This window comes from Phoenix dactylifera, chromosome 13, assembly GCF_009389715.1.
Source record: "Phoenix dactylifera cultivar Barhee BC4 chromosome 13, palm_55x_up_171113_PBpolish2nd_filt_p, whole genome shotgun sequence".
Classification (NCBI taxonomy): domain Eukaryota; kingdom Viridiplantae; phylum Streptophyta; class Magnoliopsida; order Arecales; family Arecaceae; genus Phoenix; species Phoenix dactylifera.
This window is the reverse complement of record NC_052404.1, coordinates 7,470,433-7,492,622: the sequence shown is the minus strand read 5'-3', so window position 1 is coordinate 7,492,622 and position 22,190 is coordinate 7,470,433. Positions and strand designations below refer to the sequence as shown.

Below are 22,190 nucleotides of genomic sequence, written 5' to 3'. Positions count from 1 at the left end.
TTTTGGGCCGATAGGAGTAGTTCGTTCTACTACTTCCCTTCGCGTAGTCATGCTTATTTTGGGGTCGGAAGTAGGCTTCATTGGACGTACCTTCACAAATGGGAACAATCTTGGTCTTAGGGTAGCAAATCAGCACATTGATAACTCTCTCTGTCATTCTCTTCGCTGTTAATTTTAAACGTTTAAAAACAACTCCCGCGTCTAATCATTGATTTGATTGTCGTTTGACTGTCAGAACCAGTTCAAAATTTTGTCACAGAATGGTTTTGATAGCCCATTAATTTTGAGTCTCTGATTTATGTGTCCTCATATATATATATATATATATATATATATATATATATATATATATATATATATATATATATATATATATGCAACATGGTATGCAATTTTAATTTTAATTAAATAATCAAAAACTTTTTAAAGATTTATATTTTTTACATCTATATCTAATAGTTTGTACAATTTATACTTAAATCTAGTTAGTGATATTAGTAAAATATTTACTTCATATAAAACATTAAAATAGTTTTTAAATAAAAAATACATATATTTTTTTATATTTTTAGGTGAATGTTATTTTATTTATTTTTAAATATTTTTGATGTGGTATTTAAATTTTATTTAAGATAAATAATTTGACTAATATTTAATTAAGTTATAAATTAGCGGTTGCATCAAGATAAATTTACGGAGATAAGTATATGTTTTAAATTATTGTGTAAGTATAATTCACACCCAATCTCAAAATTTTATATTTTTTTTATTTTTCAGTCTAATTTTATGTCGGATTCGGGTGAGAGGATCCGAAAAGAATTCAACCCGTTCCCGAACTCTTTCGCTCGTACGACGCCGGCTCGACTCTCCGTCCCAATTCCGATTGCGGCTGCGGATTCGGAAATGGCGCTCGTGGCCCAGTGCTGGAAGCGGCTCCTCGCCGGCGGAGGCGGCGCGGCCGCCCCTCCGCCGCTCCTCCACCGCGTCTACGCTGCGAGATCCTACAGTCGGGCCCAGTATGAAGGTATCTACTGCGACCTCCAAAGCTTGGGGATTTTTATTTCTTGGGGACTGCTAGTGTTTTTCTAGGGTTTTGATGTGGTTCCCGCGGTGGCGCAGTGAAGGTGGGGATCCCGGAGTTCTTGAAGTTGGTGGGAAATGGGGTGGAGGGCCACGCCGCGAAGCTGGAGGCCGAGATCGGGGACTTCCAGAAGCTTCTCGTCACGAGAACCCTTCGCCTCAGGAAGCTCGGCATCCCTTGCAAACACGTACTACTTCTTATTCTATTTGATTCCTGGTTTCTTCTCGTTTTCTGAATTAATTCGATTTATCGGTTCTTTTTCCTATTGTTCTTGTAAAGATTCTAACGGATATTTTCTGTTGATGCGAAAGAAGAGAATTTTTTGTCTCCCGGAAAACCCAAACTCAAAACCTATTTTTCTCTTTAATTTTTTGGAGGCTCTGAGGGAGAAAACGATCAATTATAAAAGCACAAGAAGTGTACTTTCCTGAGAATATAAAAGATTTGAAGAAATGAACTCCTGATGAATGGAATAATAGATCAGAGAAGAGTTCAGACTCGGTGGTATCTTTGTATAGAGACGATGTTGGACAAGTACTTTTTTTTTTTTTTAATTTCATGGTAATGCCTTAAACTTAAATCGACATAATGCGTTCGCACTAGGTTTTATCTTTATGAGAGGATCAGTAACTAGTTCTATAACCTTTTTGTTTTTCTGGTAACCTTGGCATTTGATAATCCTTGATATTAATCTGACTAATTTAAGATCCCTGTCTTTGATGGCTCTATCATCCGTGGCTTAGCATCATGCAAGGTAGCCAGTCCTTTTTTAAGGTGACATGTGGCACATAGGATTTTACATAATCTGGACCTTTGGCGTTTCCATTCTTTTCCATTTCTCCCTTTCTCCGACAACCTTGGGGCCCTTTAGATGAAAATAATTCGCTTCTGCATGTTATGTGGATGCTATTCCTAAGCATCTATATGTGCCCTAAAAGCAACGGATGAAGAGATTTCATGTCATCCATTTCTCATGTATATGTTAACAATTGGATGTAAATTCAAAAAATGGATGTTGTACACACACCACTCTGTAGTCATTGGATATTTTGAACTCTTTTCACATGAAATAGCTATATTTACTTATTAAATCACAATTCTTTAGCAGTGTAATATGTTGTTTTTTTATGTTTTCTTGATAGGTACCTTAAGTTATGGATAGATATATGATATGGTTCTTGCTGAAATGCCATTTCATTTTCTTTTGGTTTTTTGGATGCAGAGGAAACTGATTTTGAAATACACTCAAAAGTATAGGCTGGGACTCTGGAGACCTCGAGCTTCGAACTGACCCTCCAAGACCATGATCAGCTTAATTTTAAAGTTTGAAGCAACCACTTTGAAAGTAATATCTAGCTGTTTGTTTCCAACTAGAATGCATGTGAGGCACTAGGTATTTTTTGTGTTATGTCAGCCAGTCAGAATACTTTCTGGTGAAAAAAAGTATAAGTATTATTTTATGATCACAAGTTGCCAATTTGACTGAATAATTTTTCCATATGAAGTATGTTTTGTCAACTCAATTTCTTGGAGTATGGCGACTGTTCAGGCAATTTGATCGTTGGAGTGCCGTCAAGGTCTATTTGGCCTGGGTTCAGTCTTTTACAGTTAACCTTATAAAATTTGTATGGGTGCTAAGATCTTTGTCTAAAAAGACATTGATATCTATGTATCTGCATTTTGGTTATACGTACCTTCTTTTCTTTTAAATCTCAAATTTGATCCCTCAACTCAAGGGAAATATGCAGAAGCCTATTGCCTTATAACATAAATGCCCACAACACTGGAATTTTTGACAATTAAATCATCCTCAATTTCAAGTTACATGAAGTTAAACACTTTAGCTTATTAAAAAAAAAATGAAAGTTAGAAAAAAGATGCACTCCTAAGCTTTCTCAGTTGATGTTCCAGTGTTTTGCCTTTCTGTTCATTGAGAACAAAACAAATCAAATGGAACTCCTTTCCAAGTAATATCAGTATATCACTAATACTCCATCCTATCTTTCATTCATGAACATAATTGTCCTCCTATATAGACATCCTAGCTCCTACTGACCCTTGATGAGAATAAACCATATACAAATGTCAACTCTTATGCATTGCAATTTTTTTTCAGTCTATCAAATCATAAATCTTCACTTAGCCCCCTCTTCGGTATTCTACAGCTGCACTCTGCTAAGGAGAGAGTATAATCATCCACTGAGATCGTGCCTATATCATCATGAATTCAGAATTCTTCAATGAAACATTAAAATCCTTTTTTTTTTACATAGTATGTACTACCACATCCACTAAAATATCTGCATGCCTGAGCATGACACACTACTCTGAACCCTGAAAGTCAGTGATTATATTTTCTGTTACCTTAGAGTAATAATGATACAAACATATAATGATATTGATTAGGCCTTTCCTGGTTCAGTTGGTTGAAGTTTTACTTTGGATTTTATTGTTGAGAGGATATTTCTTTTCTATTTCTCAAACTGTTGCATTTTTTTGTTGAAGGGAGACTAGGGAGAATATTACATAAGATTTATGATTCACCTGTCTTTTCTTCAGTGTACTATTGATGTGTGTTGGAACCTTTTTTACCCACTTTACATATTGTACTTTAGATCGTAAATTCAAAGTCAATCTTTTAAAATTTGGAAAAGAAAACCTTAATGCATCAATATAGGATAATAATTTTCCCCCTAGAATTAAATTAGATAAATTAGTTGTCATTTTGATTTAATTCTGGGCGCCCTATAATTTTGAACATTGTTTTAAATTTCAGAGCCAGCGAATCTCCAGTTGCATTGAGTTTGGTGGTGGTTGGTCTTAAGATCTTGTCTGACTACACTTCGTGAAAAAGATGAAGTGATTAGATGTTTAGGAAATCAATGGTATGTAATGGATTACGCGAACGCATGATGATGTTAATTGATGCAGGAAAAAATAAAATTAATGAATTTGAATTATGGAGAAAACTTCTGGAAGATCAGTTTTTTTTTTTTTTTTTTTTTTGATAGCTGAGAAGAGTCAAACTACCCATGAGTAAAGGCATTTACAAGCATCAGCAAACAAAATCTCATGCAGTTCTCTAGAAGATCGAGGTTGAAGTATATGCTGAACTAAACTGTAATATATCTATAATCTGTAAATTTGTGATGACATATGAATACATATTAAAATAGCATTAGCATAACTGATGGCCGAGATACAGCTGGAGTAAATATGTTCGGTACGTCCAGTCTAATCATACCAAAATTTGTAAATATGTAGCAGAAGATTTACCAGAAAGAAATTTGGCAGGGATCAAGTGGTGGTGCTGTTCTTAGTTCTTCCATGATTGATACATGTAGATAATAGGTGCAATTATACTCAGACAGCAGTGAAGTTTTTTGTGATGCTGTACTGGAATTAATTTAGGCATGCTAGGTAGCATTTTTTGGGTAGCTGTCTAGCTGAGGGCATTAGTGTTGTCGAGTTGAGATGCTGGAGGCAAAATGTGATAAAACTTTGTATTAGAGGAATCCTAGGTGTCATGCCTTTAGTGGTAACAAGATGAAGAGCACCATTCTTTAAAATGGTCATTTGCAGTGAAGATGAGATCACAATAACTGCTGATTTTCAGATATATTGGAAGAGTGGGTGGAAAGGAAGTTCTTTTTGAAAATTTTAATGCATGTTGTAAAGAAGGAACCGAATTGGGTAAATCTACCCTTGGAAGGAACAAATGGTAAAGCATTTATCATATGCATTCTCTAGCAATCTGGTAAGGCTTCTTTATTGTGGGATAATATTTTATGCTGTTTGTTATTTCAACAATGTCTGGAAGCATTTATTCTTGGGGGGCTGATCATGCTTGATATCTAGGTGGGTGAAAATTGTGAGGTCATTTCTCTATGAAAGGTTCATTAGCTATTTATTTCATGACAAAAAAGAATACTATCTGTTTATACTGTTATTTTGAAGGATATACATAAATTGTGCAAGCAAAAAATTTGGGAAACTATTTGGCTGGAAAACTGGTTTCTGGATTCCATATGTTATAGTTGGAGTATTGGTGCATCAGTTCTCTAATTAAATGGTAACTAGCGGTGTAGGATATAACTAAGAAAAAGGCAATCAATAAGGGAGAAAATAGAGATCAAGGGAAGAGGATTTCCTATTAATTCAGATCCTGCAATCACCTCTTTAATAATAGAGGGCATCTTTATATTCTGCTGGGTTTGAGACTGGATCGTTCCACTTCTGGCATTGACAGCTACGTGACATGGAAGGCAGGAAAAAGCTAGATGTTGATCATTTTAAGATATATTGTTCCCATACGTTAAACCACACTTTCTGAAGCAACTGCTACATGAAAATATCGCAATGAAGAGTGCCAACAGGTACCACCGAACGTTTGCTGGGACAGTATCGGCCCTTGCCACTTGGAGCAAGAGGGTTGGGATTTAATTCCGGCCGGCATCACTCTTCGAGAGATGGGGCAGGTAAAGATTAGCCTCTTCTGCATCAAAATGCATCGGCAGCTAGACGGTCGAACCTATCGAACGTATATAAAAGAATATCATATACTTACGATGGTACCTGTTAGAGCAGAAAAATAACTGCATTCCGATTAGAAGTATAGTCCGTTTTGGAAAAGTGCATACGTATCGCACGACGCGTGTCGTGTGCAGCTCTTAATGGGCAATATTTCTCTTACAGCCTTATCCTTCTTACAAGAATCCTTTGAAAGGAAAGGAATGGTCCTTTCTTATAAGGCACAATCCTTTGAAAGGAAAGGAATGGTCCTTTCTTATAAGGCACAATCCTTTCCATAGGACTAAAATTCCGGATCCCCCATCCGACCCCAACAGTACCATCCTCTTGCTACTTGGATAAAGAGGCAGGAGTTCGATTCGGGATGGTAATGATTCTCCACAGGTGGGATGAATATACGATCCAAGGTGGAGATCAGTCACTCCTAATCTTAAAACAATGATATATCGACGAGAATCAACCAGGCTGTAAAAATTTCATCAGCCTCATCGACACAAAAGACCATCCTCAAAGACGCAGTTCTCTTGCAATTGCTGCTACCAACAATGGAACACGTTTTGGTGGTTGATAAGTCTGTCCATCTTACTTCAATGGCAATGTTGTGCATGAAACAAACACGGGGGGGTCAGTATTATTAGTCACACTCCAGCAAGATCGATTAGGAATTGGTTTTTAAGTGCAATATAGCAATTCACATAGCATCATTTGACACTCTTCCTGGCTTGGCTGAGAAGTGTTTCATGACAAAACGCATATGAATGGCAGGTCAGAAGGAAAAGGCGCATATAAATGCCAAAAGTATGTCAGAAGGCCAAGCAGGATCAGCAAATTGTAAACAAAAAGCTTATTTCCATGTACATGCAATGTCTCCTGAAAGGCGCAGAACTCTTCTTGTATGCATAGAATTATGAGGAAACAGGTTGCGATCACTGGTCCCTGCAATGGGATGAGAATGCCGGAAACACGTTGTATTGGGATGGCTCTTAGAGGATTAGAGGTGGCGCTCATCCTGCACCTCTGCTTGTTTCCCCATGGCCGTCCAGCCCAGCTACTGATCCTACATCCACGCAAACAGAACACCAGATTACAACAAAATTCAAACCAGCAGAGGCATGGCCAAATACCAGCTAGGACACAAAACAAAGCAGTATCTCACTAGTTCCCACTGTTGATGGGTTTGGATATCTAGTGACAGATGCCATGGTTGCCTTGAGTATAGACCAAAAAAAAAAAAAACAGTTTAATGCAATTAGGATCACCTGGAAAGAGTTTCAAAAAAAAAAAAAAAGGAAAAAGAAGATGAATGGTGCATTTTCCCATCCAGAGGTGATATGGTGTTCATTGTACAAGAAATAATTGGCTTTCTTAACCATCCCAGGACAAATTATCTGAACTTAAATTTTGATAAAAGAAAGGTGAGGTTCAACTTTCAAAATCGTGCTAGAGAGCATACTTGGGAGAGATGCTGAACTAGAATCATGCAGCCCAACTTCCGAGCCATTATTGTAGAATTGGACCGAGATCAGTCCGGTCCTTTTTCCAACCGAAGATCCAGGAGAACCCTGAAAGCTCAAACTAGAACTACCTCTTGAAAAAAATCCTAATAAGAAAAAACACAAGGTTATAAATGATGAGAAATTTAACCATTCAAATAGGGTGTTCAGAAAATAAAAGACTAATGACTAGCATATTTAACTTTATACACTGGCTTCGCTGACACATGATTGGACATTTCAAAAATAAGATCAAGCATTTCATCTGAGATTTTCTAATATATTTTCTCAACAAGCAGCTTACTGCTTATATTTGCCAACCAATTCATGCTCATCCTTCATTTTATGTCACAACTTTGTAGATACCCCAGTTGCCATCCAGAACCATTTTGCACATGCAGGTGATATACAAGACTGGGGTAAAAAACAGGTTGAGGGCCAAAGAAATAGCCCTTATAACCCAACAATTCAATTACAACATAGTAAATTCAGAGAATGAAATTAGGAAAGACTTATGAGATCTTACTAGAGATGTCTAGTGATAAAAAGGAAGTTTTACTTTAAAAGCCAGTTACTAATTAGCAGAGATTATATAAGCATTATTGAAGTCTTTAAAGAAGCCAAATGATTAAAAGGAAGCAACTCCAAATGCAAATGACTACATAATACATATAGGAAATTAAAACTTGAAAAGACTAAAGAGATCTTTACAAAGAAGTACAACAATGAGAAAGGAAAATCTACTCTAAAAGTTTGAATCTTTGTAAGATCCTATATGCTAATGAATCAAGTTCTGGAATATGTTTGATAACTAAAAATTAATAGAACTATGACAAGTATCATCGTAAAATTTAAACTAGTTATGCACACACCAGGCAGAATGAAATTACATAAAGAAAGCTATGTAGAAGATCTAATGTGTATTACCCATCTAGGCAGACATTAGATCACCTAAAGCATGTCTTATCAATGCAGCCATAAACTTGACAAACAAGAGTCTCGCAAATCATAAGCGAAGATCCAAAGAACGATATTGCAAATGAAATGCTTCTTCCCATCATTGCAAATGTTGACAATGGAGATAATATCAGTTTGCACAAACAATTGTTTTCATTACTCAGACATCTGAAGAAATAGTTGCTACATGAGGCAAACAACAATAAACAAGTATTTTGTGCAAAATTCTTTTGTTGACAAAACATCAAATGAGTGCAAGAACACACACATATAAAATTGATGTTTAATATGTTCACCACTCATAACTTACCAACCTAATTTGCAAAGAACACCAGTTATCCAGTCCAAATCACAGTAGCAAAACGCAATGATCAACAAATAGGCAGAAGCAACCATAACCGTGTGTGCTGCTAACCTTGCCAAATTATCACGAGGCAGAAGAGAGCAGTAATAATCAAGGCAACCAAGTTGCTGCTGGAAGATGTTGATTTGGCATTCTTCATCTTCTTCAATGCTTTCATGCGTTCAATCCTTGCCTTTTTCAACATAGCAAGCTCAGATATCTCCCTTATCAGCTTCTGATCAGCAGCATCTAGTGATGGAGACTTGGGAGGCTTCGGTAGTTTGGGGGGCCTTTTAGAGCCCTCCTTCTTAGGCTTCTGTGCTCTTGTCTTGTTCTCCAAAAGGCTCAACTTTTCTTCCCCTCCAAACCTCTTGTCCACCAAAGTTCCCCCATTAGCAAGACTACCCTCTATTGTGGAGCCACCCGAGTACACGGATTCCTCGTCCCTAATGGATCCACCAACGCCAACAAAACCGTTCCATACTCTATTCAGCGTTCTTTTGGCCTTTCGGACGCTGGAGCCACCATCTCCGGATGCTTCCCCTCCATTTATTACAGATCTTATGCCGCCTTCTAGGTCGATCAGAACATCTCTTTCTGTTAAACTCTTTGCATCCATAACAAACATAGGCCCAACGATTCAGGTCATTTTCGGGGATTCCATCACCAGAATCTCCATCCCCTCGCTGCAATCAGCAGGAGAACAACTTAGAACACATCCAAGACTGCACAAAACCTGTCTTCGTCCATTCCAATAAAATAAAATGAAATCTACATTAAGAAAAAATCCAGTCTTTTTACATCATGAAATACGAAACCCAAACTCGAAATGTAGCTCGTCGATCCCCTAGAAAACCAAATGATCTTCCTCAAACCCTAAAAAATAGCTCGACTTATACCTCAAATCCCAAATTCCCAAAAAATACAACAAAATCCTACAATCAGCGTGAAAAATAGATCACCTTCATCAACCGAAGAGGATCGATCAGCGGCGCTTACCGTCAAGCCGAACAGATCAAGATCTTAGGTCCGATCAGGACAACACGTAGGTACCTCGACCTCGCCCCCAGTAGAATCCAAGAACCTGACAGAGAGAGGGAAAGAGATTGGATAAAGATGGGAGACACACGGGTTAGGGTTTTCCGACGCTGTATGGGGTCAAACTATGGGGTCAACATTGGAAGTAGCGAAATTAGGGAAGGAGAAGAACAGAAAAGGAATACCATAAAAAAAAAATTAAAAAAAAATGATTGAGCGAGGGTGGGTGAGAAATTGGCACAGGCGCGGAAACATCAGTGAGAAGAATGAAGCCCGCCGCCAGGATTTACACCAACCTCGCTCAGCTCATAGGTCCGAGTCTGACCGCACCTTGGTTCATGGAGAAGATCCGGCAGGTTAATTTTAAACATATTATTCAAGCAGCCAAACAAAGTGGCTGATAGGTTGGTTAGTGTCGTAATCTATTAAAATTTGATCGTGCAAGGAGAATCACACTTATGGTCCCAATTTGATTAAATATTTTCTTCTATTTAAGGGAGGAGCATGGAGAGAGATCTCTCCTATCCTCAAAAGAGATTTTTCAAATTATAGAAGGGGCTTGGCTTCGCTATCATTCACGACTTGATATAGGAATCTATCTGCATAGCGGTCAGCTTTTCCACCTTCATGCCTCCTTCATTACTTCCTCTTGAGGTATTATAAATACTGGTAAATGATACTATAATATAGCGGACTATGTGAAATAGATAAAATTAATAGATTATGTCTCACGTATATATTTTTTAAAATTTAATAATCAAAAAAATATCAAAGAAGTATACCTAGTTTTAAGAAAATGCCCTTTTAAAAGTGACAAGACATATGTTAAGAGTTTGCTTGGTAAGGAATGATATAGGCATTAAGGAGAATGCTAAAGATCATACATCCAATGATTGGCGAGTCACCAATCCTGTCATGCATCCAATGATTTGATCGATAACAGATAACTGTCACCCCAAAAAAACTAGTCAGAATGTATTATTGCAATTCGCTTGCTCTTTATAAGTATCCAAGATCTACTTAGTGTATAGCTAATATAGGACTAAATACACACCCGCACGGATTCATATACTCCCACCCTCTAAGCTTTGGCATCTTCATGGGTTCAAATCCATTCAAATCTAATCATAAGCACCACGATTAGCTCGTGGTCAACCCCAATGGGCATATGCTGCAGCATTCCTAGTCGACATTGGTCATAAGTCGAGTCTACTCTGATACTATTTGTTATAACCAAGGACCTCATCCAAAAGACTAGCCAGAAGGTATTATTTGGGTTCATTGGTCTTATATAAGTATCTAAGATTTACCCGGTGTATAGCTGATATAGGACTAAATACACGCCCGCATGGATCCTCGTAGGTAACGATGCTAAATTTATAATTTTTTTCTTTTAAAGAGAAGTTCTTCAGCTATTTATGTTTCTTATCTTAGGAATGCAGCACAAGTAATCATCTACTTATGTTGCAGCACTAAATTGTGATAGGACCGGCCCAAAAATGTAGCTGCTACCTTCAAAAGAATTTACCCAAGAGTAATCATCTAAAGTTTAAATATCCACACCACTGTGGCTCAATGACAAGAATTAATTGGAAGGAAAGGAAAAAAATGTTACTGATCTTCCATTTTGCAAAGAAGACTTGTGATCGTAATATAAAGATGAACAGCAGTTCGTACACCAGTAAACTACTGGCTGGTTTACATCTGCTCATAAATGAAAGAGCTAATAATTGTTGATTAAAACAAATAAACAAATTCAGATCTACAACATGAATACCAATGCGGCTCGGTTGAGAAATACTTAGTCAGATCAGACAATCAGCAGAATACCAGACGACTTGTTCTATGTGTTTTTTTACTAAATATTTGTAACATGATGGGATGCGTAACCCAGTAAAAAAAAAAGAGGAAGCAATACACTCCACTATAGCCCTCGAACAGTTATAAATGCTGTACTATGCTTGCTAACCGTCTTCCCATTTAAAAAGCTTGTGCTTGGAATTGCCACAGAATTATTTTTCAGAAACGTAAACTTAGTTATATAAGTTTTTCAAAATCATTCTGGCATCACAAGTAATATATATTTGGAATTAGACATTCCGTATGCTGTTGTTGGACGTGGCAGTTTTGGTCCAAACATATATAGAATGCCACTCATAAGGTCAAAACCTGTATCCGTCCTCAATTTGATGATACATTTCTTCCGTCCATTCCAGCAACATGCTTGTTATGGACTCCAACTTAGAATATATGCCAATGATGCCACTTACACCAGCATTTTACATTTAGATTTGGATGAAAGTCAGGAGTTAAGTAACATTATTAAGGGTATTGTTGGTGTGTAATGACTGGACTCGATGTAGTAATTAAAACGGGCCGACCATTCAACCTCTAGAAAAACAAGGAAGAGACTGAGGCAAAGAAAGGAGAAGAAGACAGACAAGAAGAGTTCTCAAACATGAGACATATATAGATATAGATAGATAGATGGTTATAAATATATTACTTAAGGGACATGATTGCTTCATATTTTCATAACAGCCCGTAGAATCTCAAAAACAAAGGTACAACACTACTAATCCTGTGATGCAGAACATGACAAAGCCAAAAAAAAAAGAAGACAGAACCCATCATTTGCATCCAACTCATAAGCCCCCATGCAGCTCAGCACCAATGAGATAAGAAACAATTGCATCAGTGGCAGCATAGACCATCTCATCATAGCACAGAACACTGCAAGACCACATGAATCAATGGGAACCGCATTAACGTCCGCCAACAGAAACTACACCCAACGTAGGACAGCTTACAAGAGTTCTAGGAGACTTTCAACTTGGGAGTTCCTGTCTTTAGTATTGCTCTCAGGAAAAGATGCCCCCATTAATCCACTTTTTGGGAAGCTAAGGTGCAGGTATTCCTCGAATTTCGTGGACAAAATGCTGCAAGTGCAGGGAAACTCGGTGTCAAGCAACTCCTACTCGAGCGAAACTCGAACACTTTGCAGCCATTAGGCTTAGGATATAATGGGCCACCTCATGGGCAGTAATTATATTGTTTTGGGCCCGATCCAGGCTTCCATGGACGATGATTCGATCCAGGATACTATGATCAGGGTCCACCTTGATCTAAGGTTTCCAGCCACATGATTCTGATGACTAGAGTTCACAATGTATGGCTGTGATCCTACTTCTACCCTAAAGATTTGGCAACTTCAGCGCCATTCCTTTCCCTCTAAACCTTCCATTCTGTCCATCGTTTCACGCCCGTTTGAATTTATAGCCGTTGGGCTCTTTCCAGTATTGGACTCCAATGCTTACCCTTTCTCGTTAATATATCTTTACAAGATTTCGCTTGACCAGCAGAATATTAGAGCAATAATCTCTGGATTCCATGAAGATCTGTGGAGATTTCTCGTAAGATCTTCGAAGGATCTAGTGAGCCAACAATGTCCAAGTCCACTCGCTGTGCCGCTTGCAGGTACTTGAGAAAGAAATGCGGTGAAGATTGTGTGTTGGCCCCGCACTTTCCATCAACGCAACCTCACAGATTTGCTTGCGTTCACAGAATCTTTGGTGCCAGCAATGTCAGTAGAATGCTGCAGGTGTCCTTCTTTAGCGTATTCTTATTTTATAAATATATATCCTGATGCAATCTCTTAGCTATATTTGCTTTTCTTTTTTTCTTTTTTAACTTATAGCTACTTTAAGATGGGGATTTTGCATTTAGTTGGGCCATTTAATAAATCTCATGTTGATATGGTTGAATGACAAGGATGAATGTACCATTGGAAGTTGGAAATTGGCGTAGGAGCTAAGAGTCTTACAATGCTCCCATTGTATAAATAACGTCTAGGTCACATGTTTCTATATATGTTCATGTGATGGTAACCTTGTTAAAGTCATTGATTTCTTTTCAGTAAAAAAAAAAATGAAAACAGTAAAAAAGAAAGAAAGAAACTTCAAGAGACAAACAATGATACATAGTCAAGATACTCCATTCAGGAATTTTGAAAATTAAGTTAATCTTCTACTAGGATTCTTTGCGGTGCAGTTCGTGCATTGCAAAGTGCTGTGCATCTCTAGATAGCCTCCATTAAAAGATGGACGGTTATCAAATAACACGCTCCATAACACAGCACACGTTCGTGGATTATCTTGTTTGATGGTTGTCCATCTTTTGATGGCAGCTATCTATACCTGCACAACACTCACTTTGCGAAATCACTAGGGGATCCAAGTTAGCTTCATTGGCGAGGCAAATCACCTTGTTATACATGCAAGGTGTCTTAAAATGTAGCGTTCTCATTTATTTTGTGAAAGCAACCAACTAATGGTGCATCTTAGGATACCATGCACATATCTGAGGATGATTTGGGCGCCATAAGCAGCCATCAGAAAGTTCAATACTTTCTAGCCAGCATTGCTTCTCATAGGAGAAGGGCAACAAAGTAACAACTGTAGAACTGCCTTGATTTGTTGGTTATCTAGAAAATGAATCATACATTGCAATAATTTGAGTGTGGTGTAAATATCCTAGCCAAAACCTAGGGTGCAAACCCTGTCTCTCCTGGTCATCACTAAATATTGGTCTCATGCTAAGGATCAAGATCTAGTGACTTGGCTCCTATCCATGAAATGGAACAATGCCTAGATGTATAACCCAAACCTAGAATTGGATGTCCAAGTTTGTTCAAATTTTGTTCCAACCTTGATCTATATATTGATCCACTTGCACCTAATTTTTTGGCAGCAACTCCCCTCCGACAAGCAGCCACCGGCGGCAGACGCCATCTCCTCTGAGGCCTACTGGCGTGTTCGAGATCCGGTGTATGGGAGTGTAGGAATAATTTCAATGCTGCAGCAAGAGATACATATGGTGCAACGTGAGCTTGCTGAGACCCAAGCCCAGATCGCTGTTTACCAGACACAGCTGCAGAGCCAACTGGCTCAGCCATCTGAGGCCCTTCACTTTGATGCCCAGCTGAATGACCACCAGTTTGGCTCCGACTCAACCAACTTCAATGGCTTCTCCCAGTCTCCACATTTTCCTTGACTTGGTCCAAGGAACAAAGAAGAAAGAATAAAAGCTGAGAAGGATGAATTGGAATGTTCTCATGAAGGAATTGTATGGAAAAACTCTTGTTCTTAGATTTTCCGGGACAGATCCTGAACCGATTGGCGTTGAATCTAATTTTAATCGTGCAAAGTTAGCCGAACTAACTCTATCCTTTCTTTAATGCTCTATTACCATTTGTTTTTAATGCACCATATTTTTTCATGATCAATTTCGTCCACCATCCTAAATTTCTTGATTTTGTTTAAAAAAATCATTACAAAATCAGTTATACAACAAGACATGAAAAATATCATAAAGACTATTACCACAAATGTCGTGAATTATTAGATAGCATTTACAAAGCATGGATATTTATCCAAATCCAAATATTCAGGATGCATCATCCAAGATTTTGAACACATTGGAGTTTTTCCTTGAGAAAATAATATTGTTAGAGTTCATGTAGGAGCCAAAATTTAGATTGTAATCTCCCTCCCTCTCTCCCCGCTAATTCCGAAGCAACGCAACTATATACTCCGAGAACAACATAGCCGTCCAAATCGGTTAATGTTTGTGTCATACTTCTAACCCCTTTGCCTAGCTGGATTTGTGTGATCCTTGGCAGTTGTGAAAAATTTATAAGATATATGTTTATTAGATGGTAATGCATATATCTTTTGTATTGATTTGTTATAAAATACATTATGAGAATTGAAAAATCTATTGTTTTTATGGTATTAATATCATATATACTACAATTATTATTGTATATTCTTCATCCTTTTATTTTGAAAATTTTAAATATTTTGATTATTCTAATATTTATTAAATTAATTTATTTTTTATATCATGGGTTTATGGGCCATTGAGCTGGGGTTGATCTAATGATGCCAATACGAGAAGGGCTGATGCACGACCGGGCTTCACAAATTTGAGTCTGACAAGCAAATTTAGTCTGGAAACTTTTATGAAAAAAAATCCATTAAGCCTTTTTTTTTAAAGAAAATGGTCCATGGTTCATACCTCTTCACAAAGACAGTGCTAATATTGACACCAAGCGCTGAGAATTAGCAGGCAAAGTTTGTCATGCTTTCTGCGAAGGAAAATGCTTTGCAGTCAAAAATATGTGAAAAATCTTTTGGATGCAGTACATGTGAAACAAAAGAGAAACATCAAGTCCATCAATTGGAAGGTACGAATTCCAATGATCCAGAAATTACACCAATCTATGCATATGCTGTAACGCTATGGTAGATTCAGATGGTGCAATGGCTACATGCCATAGCCTACACTGATCCAAACTACTTCAAGATAAAAGATTGAGCTGAGTGCTTGTCTCAACTCCTGCACAGGATAAGTATTATTTGCAGCATTTGAAAAAGCTACAAGAATTTGGAAAGCTAGGCGTCAAAAACCGCAATAAAAATATCATGACCAAGCCCTGAGTTTCACCTTTTATGCAGACATCGGCTTCTTCTTTGAAATCGAACATCGGGGAACATGCTTTGAACATTGAGTTCCACCTACCAGGTGCCGCTACAAGCCTTCACAAAATCCTGCAGATTAAGAAGGGAGAAGAATAATGTAGCATGAACAACGAATAACAATAAGCCGTAGAACTGAGAACAAATTGTCTCATCCATTCTGGATTCCCTCAATGGATCCTATTCTGAAATTATATCCTTTTCAAGATCATATTTTCTGAGAGTTCTGGCATTGTCAACGAGAGAGGATGCCAATATTGCAAGTCTCAAAGCTCATAGCAAAATTCGGGCAAAGATTTCTCATTGCTACTGGAGTACTGCATACCTATGCCAATAAGTTTACAAGAACAAGATATTATTACCAACATCAGGTTAAGCCCCACAAGTTTCGGCATCAAATAAACACCAACATAAAAAAGAGAAGGTTGATTGTGGCACCTATTTGGATGGAAATTAACACCATCAAAACAAGATTTGGTATCAAATAAACACAAACCATGAAACCGACGACCTGGATTTTGCCAACCATCTTGCCAGCACTTGAGACCATCAAAACAAAATTTTCATTTCACAGAATAAGCAAAATCATAACTACCACATCTACCAAAGTCATGCATAAATTTTCAACCCATGGCAATAAAAATTTAAGGCAATGAAGTTTCATCAGTTAAAGATACATCAGCAGCAGGTATTTCTTATCATTATTTTTCCCATAAGAGGAAGCCAGTTTATCCATGACAAACATTGACATAAAAGCCACAGCAGCAAGCCAGCAACCAAGAGGCATGACAATAGCTCCAAATATGAAAATTTGTTCAAGCCAAACAACATCATAATTTTAAGCCTTCGATTGAGTGGAAGGTTCATCCTTTGGAGCAGGTTTCGACATTACCGCCTCCAGCGTCTTGTAGAACTCTTCTGGAAGTGGAGCAGGTCGGTGTTGAGGAACATGTTTCGGAATTGGAGTATCGTCCTCAATGACTTCACATTCGTAATCATCTGGAACACCCCACGGATCCCATTCTGCATTCAAAATAACAAAACTTAAGCTGCAGCATAACAGTTTACATAGGCAATGAAATAAACATGATTTCTTGCCCTGTGAACAACTTGTTTGCTAATTATCACATGGAATATCCACAGTAATTTGACAAAGTTTCTTGCAACTATAGCCTAGAAGGCAAGTGTTAAAAAGCAAGGGTTAGACCTCTGGCTATATCAGCTCAAAGCAATGCAAACAATACAGTGGAAGGCATATAGGAACTGCAATGCTTTAACAGCGCCTCTCTGCTGCTAGTCCTCAGTACTGCACAATGACAAATGTTCTTGCTTTCTAATAGGCCGGGAGTGGGCTGAGAAACTCAATTTTTTCAATATGCATATTTCAAGGCCTGGCTCAATATATCCTAAAACTAGGCCTGTTGGCCAACCTCGTTAACATATAATTGCAGTTTGGGGGAAGAGTCATGGAAATAAGATTGCACAAATGAAAAGCTTTATACTAGGTCCCATTGCATATAAAATGCAGTCCAATAATTAGAACCAGAAAACCACAAAAGATTCTTTCTTATATTTTGTATAACTATGTAAACGGATTCTCAAATCCCTATAAATCATCAAATGTGGGGTCAAGTTTCATGACTCCTTCACCAGGCTATAGATTGAACTCCCTGTCTGGTTAGCAATCTCTTTAATTCTTACTCACGGACTTGCGGTAAAGCTCAAAGCAGTGAACCCACCATCATTTAATGTATCACTGCAAGCAATCAGTTGGACCTACAGCTACTACTTCGCAGTTTCCGAGCCATGCAGCTTCGTCACTCTAGGTGTAAAAGATTAATTGTGATCCAAGACACAGAATTAGACTAGCATGGAGAGGGTTTAATAATCAAGCACTCACATCATCTTTTAAGGCTGATATTTGAGCAATCCTTATATTAGTTCTCTCAAAAGGGCGCTAGAAGCACCTCACAATTTTCAGGCTTCCTCCAACATTTGGGTTGGATTTGGGTCTGAGAAAATTTAATTGAAGTGTTAGCAAAAGAAAAAAAAGAGCCAAATAACTGGTTTTGTGAGGCCCAATAGTCCCACATCGGAAAGACTCGTTCCAAAGCCTGGGCATATGAGGCGGGTGTCTCCAAATCCTGCAGACGCGTTTTGGGTGGAAAACAAAACTGGGGAGGGGTGAAGGACGCTTGCGTGAAGCCCCAGAACCGGACAATATCTGGCAGGGGAGCCCCGTGTTCCCCCCTCATGTGGCCCCCACGTGGGCACTAGGTGCCTCACGTGCCTCGCAGAGGCGGGGACGTGACATTTGGTATCAGAGCCGAGGACGGCTCTTGTCCGATGGTGGGAAGGGTGTGAGGCCCAATAGTCCCACATCGAAAAGACTCGTTCCAAAGCCTGAGCATATGAGGTGGGTGTCTCCAAATCCTGCAGACGCGTTTTGGGTGGAAAACAAAACTGGGGAGGGGTGAAGGACGCTTGCGTGAAGCCCCAGAACCGGACAATATCTGGCAGGGGAGCCCCGTGTTCCCCCCTCATGTGGCCCCCACGTGGGCACTAGGTGCCTCACGTGCCTCGCAGAGGCGGGGGCGTGACAGGTTTAATCTGATTACTGCTTCAGGGAATCCAACACACAACCTCTTCTAAGGCTGATATTTTAGCAACACTTCACAAATTTCTGATTCCTGGGCTTTATAACTCAAAAAAGACAATTTTTAATTTCTGAAACATTCTAATTACCCTGGGGGAAAACTATTTATAATATAAAAAATCGGAAAGCCTTCATTCCCGAGAAAGCCTATAAAGAAAAAAATACGGGCATATAAGATCGAGTAAAGTTCCCTAGTTTCCTCAGAGTTACCACCCAAAAGAAACTAATTTCTAACTTTCACCAATTCGAGAGGGGGCAAAGCCGCAAAGGAACTCATTTCTGCTACGAAGTTTCAGAAAAATCTGCCGGCCAGAGTGAACCGAACGAAGAAAAAGTCCATAGGTATTATACGATCAAATGCAATTCCCTCGTTTCCACCACTCAAATCAATCAATTTCTAATTTATACAGCATCCCCACTACGAAAAAAGAAATCTCTTTTTTTGCCCTAAAAATTTGATTTTTATGCTATAAAATCTCAAAAAGCCCTCATTCAAGAGAGAAACCTAACCAAGATAAAAGAAAGAAATTGACTTCCAGATAGAATCCAACTGCAAGATGGGTTCAGGGGTTTTTTTTAAAAAAAGGTCATCTTTAATCCGATTAGAGATGGGGGACGCATTCGAAAGGCGATAAATTCCAGTCTCAGAGATCATATGCAAGCAATGGAACAAGAGATTGGAAAAAGGGAAAGAGGCGGGGAATAGAATGAAGGACCGATCATCTTGTCTATGAGCTTGAGCTCGTCCTGGGCCTCCTCGATGAGCTCCTCGACCTGGCCGCAACCAATGCGCTTCTCGATCATCTCCCAGTCCTCCTCATCCTGGCAGACCTGGAGGCGGTGGCGGGTGAAGCTCTCGACGGCCTTCCGGTAGCCCTCGTTCTCCGGCACGGCCTGAATCTCCTTGAGCGTCCGCTTGTACAGCGATATCAGCACCTCCCGCGCGTTCGGCACCACCTCCAGCCCCACGATCCCCGTCGTCTCCTTCACCTTCGCCATCGCCACCGCCCCCATCCCGCCCGTCAAGATCCGCCGCAGGAACATCGTACCGCAAGCGCGCGGTCTCTCTGTCTCTCTTTCCCTTCCTTCTCGCTCTAGAAGCTCTTGGAACGCTTTCTCGCTTTCCGGAGGCACCGAGCAGGGAGGGAATTGGGTTCGGAGATTAAGCCACGTTGCTTACGCTAGGATCCCGATCCAACGGCTGACGGTGGCAGGAGCAAGAGATGGAGGAGAAGACTAGGATTTGGTGTTTGGCTAGAATACATGGACGGCCAGACTGTATAAACTAGCATATAATCCGTACGCAATGGAGAATACAATATAATTTTTTCTTTTCTTAAAATATAATATAATAATATAATAAATTATAATAAATAAAAAGCTTCCAATAATGAAATTTTTCAATAATCAAATTTGCATTAGGCATTAAATAATAAATTCTAATTATCGTCGTTGTAATCCATACCTGCATGCATATGGTGAAAGACTCTGCATAATTTTGAGTCTTCCTGCATTATTAATATTAGTATTATTAATATAGTAAATTAGGTTTAATATCCGAATTTTTTTTTGTACATTAAGTGATGAACATGAGCGATGATCAAGAGTATTAACATTGGCATTGTTTAATATATGTTGTATATTAAACATTGATTTTTCATGATAGTCGAGTATATTAATATTGACGATGTTAATACTAGCATCCATATGACGAATGGAGAATTTTGCATAAGCCGAATCTCCATTACATGTATAATAGATGTCACTGTCACCAAAAATATTTACGGCATGGCAAGCTAAAAAACAAACTTTAATCCCAAATATATTAGATATTATTGGGCTTTGTTTGATCCTTTCTGCCCTCATCCTAACCCTAATCCCAACCCTACAAGAGTTAACAAAATACCGTCAAAAGAAATTTGTCAATTCTTGTGCCAACACCTCCATAAAACACACTGCATAGACTAATGGGAGTCATCCACATAAATCCTAACCGCTAGTATGGATTAATTTGCTAATTATTAGCATAAAATGGAGAACATTTTCTTCCACTTCTAAATTTCTATAGTTATGTCCTCCTGCTAATTTCTTCGAAATTGTGGCATATTTCCCAAAGTGCTTGCAAAAGCAAAATTCTTACCAAATTACCATACAATCCCAGCTTATAAATGCCCATTGTGAATATTGAAGCAAGGTTCATTTTTCCTTACATTGCACCATATTTCTTAATTTAAGCAATATATTTCAACCGTCCTCGTCAACTTTTTGCTGTTATTTTAATGCTTAGCCTCTATTAATGTTTATTTCTTCCTTTACTATCCAAATTTGGGCAGAGCGATTAAGCCCCTGTGGAGAGAATTGAGGGAATCTCCAATAAAGTAGCAGCTTTGATCTTTAATGAGCTGGCTTTAAAATTCTGGTTGATATCTCATAATCAGTTTTACCTAATAGAAAATTTAACATGCTGCCAGAAAGAAGATCAATTTGGTTTAGCTTATATTGGTCGTGCAAGGACAATCTTAAGAAAATAAAATGATCGTGCAATTAATTCTAGAAAACTTAAGTGACAATTTTCACCAAGTTATAAGTACGTAAGAGAGAGGCCAAGAAGAAGTAAAAATACAGTCTCAGTTTGATACACTGCTGCCAAAGATTTTAACAAAGATCAGATAAAGGGTGTGCAATGACCATGAAGTTAGAAGAGGTGTTTTATATACACTGAACAGTACATATATCAAGATATAAAAATTGACATATCAACGGTTATGAGAGCTGGGGACATGCAATGCACGGCAATACATCAGAGAGAAGGGAGCTTTTGATGAATAGCTGTGATCTCTATTTTTAGGAATACCGAAGGATTAGAGGCAGGATCGAAGGAGACTAGTTCTTCCAAGCTTCCATCATCTGCCGCTAGGACTAGAGGGGGAACGAATAACGAAGCGGCCGGTCGGTGGGGTTTAACAAATTATATTGGAAGAAGCGATTCACACTCTTAATCATAATTTTATATATGATTTGTCTTTATGTACCTCAAATAAGATTGACCCATTTCCGACTCTGTGATTCGGGTGGAGGGGTGGCAAACGGTCTGGTTGGACGCGGCTTAGGTCAAAAATTCATCAACCCAAGTTCGATGTGTTTATTAAACAGGTCAAATATTTAAACCTGAATCCAACTTATTTATTAAAGAGGTAATTGGATCTGACCCATATAATCTATTTATTAACCCATGTTGGAGGGTTTAAAAGAGATTAAATAGATTTAAACAGATTAGACAGATTAAGCAGATCGGGATAAATAGGTCAGAAACATGTTAAACGGATTTCAAACAGATTAAATAAATTTTAAATGGATTAAACGAATCGAGTAATAACTTGACTTAATCATTAAATGGATTAAATGTTTAAATCTGTACCCAATATATTTAATAATGGGTTTAGACGAATTGACGCATTTACAATCTAAGTCGATGCCAAACTTAAGCCTATTTAAAGTATATCGCTCACATGTTAGGTTGACGGGCCAGATTATAAATTATCATCCCTATTTG

General features: G+C 38.3%; 3 protein-coding genes across 5 annotated transcripts; 1 reads left to right on the top strand and 2 right to left on the bottom strand.

The window, feature by feature from the left end:
• The first annotated feature begins 860 nt into the window (after positions 1–860).
• On the top strand, positions 861–2,714 carry LOC103698406. The gene is made up of 3 exons (XM_008780409.4): positions 861–1,024; positions 1,120–1,268; positions 2,304–2,714. The coding sequence occupies exons 1-3, from the start codon at positions 904–906 to the stop codon at positions 2,370–2,372; spliced, it is 339 nt and encodes a 112-aa protein (XP_008778631.1). The 5' UTR covers positions 861–903; the 3' UTR covers positions 2,373–2,714.
• Positions 2,715–6,269: 3,555 nt separating this feature from the next.
• LOC103698405 lies at positions 6,270–9,750 on the bottom strand. Of its 3 annotated transcripts, none has more exons than XM_039132901.1 (4): positions 9,367–9,750; positions 8,477–9,140; positions 7,065–7,211; positions 6,270–6,668 (listed from the first exon to the last, which is right to left on the bottom strand). In XM_039132901.1, the coding sequence occupies exons 2-4, from the start codon at positions 9,030–9,032 to the stop codon at positions 6,616–6,618; spliced, it is 756 nt and encodes a 251-aa protein (XP_038988829.1). In that variant the 5' UTR covers positions 9,033–9,140; positions 9,367–9,750; the 3' UTR covers positions 6,270–6,615. The 3 variants fall into 3 exon arrangements, with proteins under 3 accessions (XP_038988829.1, XP_008778628.1, XP_008778629.1); XM_008780406.4 differs by having other exon boundaries at positions 8,477–9,090; positions 9,367–9,749; XM_008780407.4 differs by having other exon boundaries at positions 8,477–9,090; positions 9,404–9,748.
• Positions 9,751–16,597: 6,847 nt separating this feature from the next.
• On the bottom strand, positions 16,598–19,777 carry LOC103712716 (probable NADH dehydrogenase [ubiquinone] 1 alpha subcomplex subunit 5, mitochondrial). Its single transcript, XM_039132899.1, has 2 exons — positions 19,354–19,777; positions 16,598–17,004 (listed from the first exon to the last, which is right to left on the bottom strand). The coding sequence occupies exons 1-2, from the start codon at positions 19,679–19,681 to the stop codon at positions 16,820–16,822; spliced, it is 513 nt and encodes a 170-aa protein (XP_038988827.1). The 5' UTR covers positions 19,682–19,777; the 3' UTR covers positions 16,598–16,819.
• Between the last annotated feature and the right edge of the window lie 2,413 nt (positions 19,778–22,190).

Coding starts and splice junctions, on each gene's coding strand:
- LOC103698406 (XM_008780409.4), top strand. CDS start 904: ATGGCGCTCGTGGCCCAGTGCTGGAAGCGGCTCCTCGCCGGCGGAGGC. Junction 1,025..1,119: donor CAGTCGGGCCCAGTATGAAG/GTATCTACTGCG, acceptor GCGGTGGCGCAG/TGAAGGTGGGGATCCCGGAG. Junction 1,269..2,303: donor TCGGCATCCCTTGCAAACAC/GTACTACTTCTT, acceptor TTTTGGATGCAG/AGGAAACTGATTTTGAAATA.
- LOC103698405 (XM_039132901.1), bottom strand. CDS start 9,032: ATGTTTGTTATGGATGCAAAGAGTTTAACAGAAAGAGATGTTCTGATC. Junction 7,212..8,476: donor CCTCGTGATAATTTGGCAAG/GTTAGCAGCACA, acceptor TTTTCTTATTAG/GATTTTTTTCAAGAGGTAGT. Junction 6,669..7,064: donor TAGTTCAGCATCTCTCCCAA/GTATGCTCTCTA, acceptor GCGTGGATGTAG/GATCAGTAGCTGGGCTGGAC.
- LOC103712716 (XM_039132899.1), bottom strand. CDS start 19,681: ATGTTCCTGCGGCGGATCTTGACGGGCGGGATGGGGGCGGTGGCGATG. Junction 17,005..19,353: donor GCTCATAGACAAGATGATCG/GTCCTTCATTCT, acceptor TTTTGAATGCAG/AATGGGATCCGTGGGGTGTT.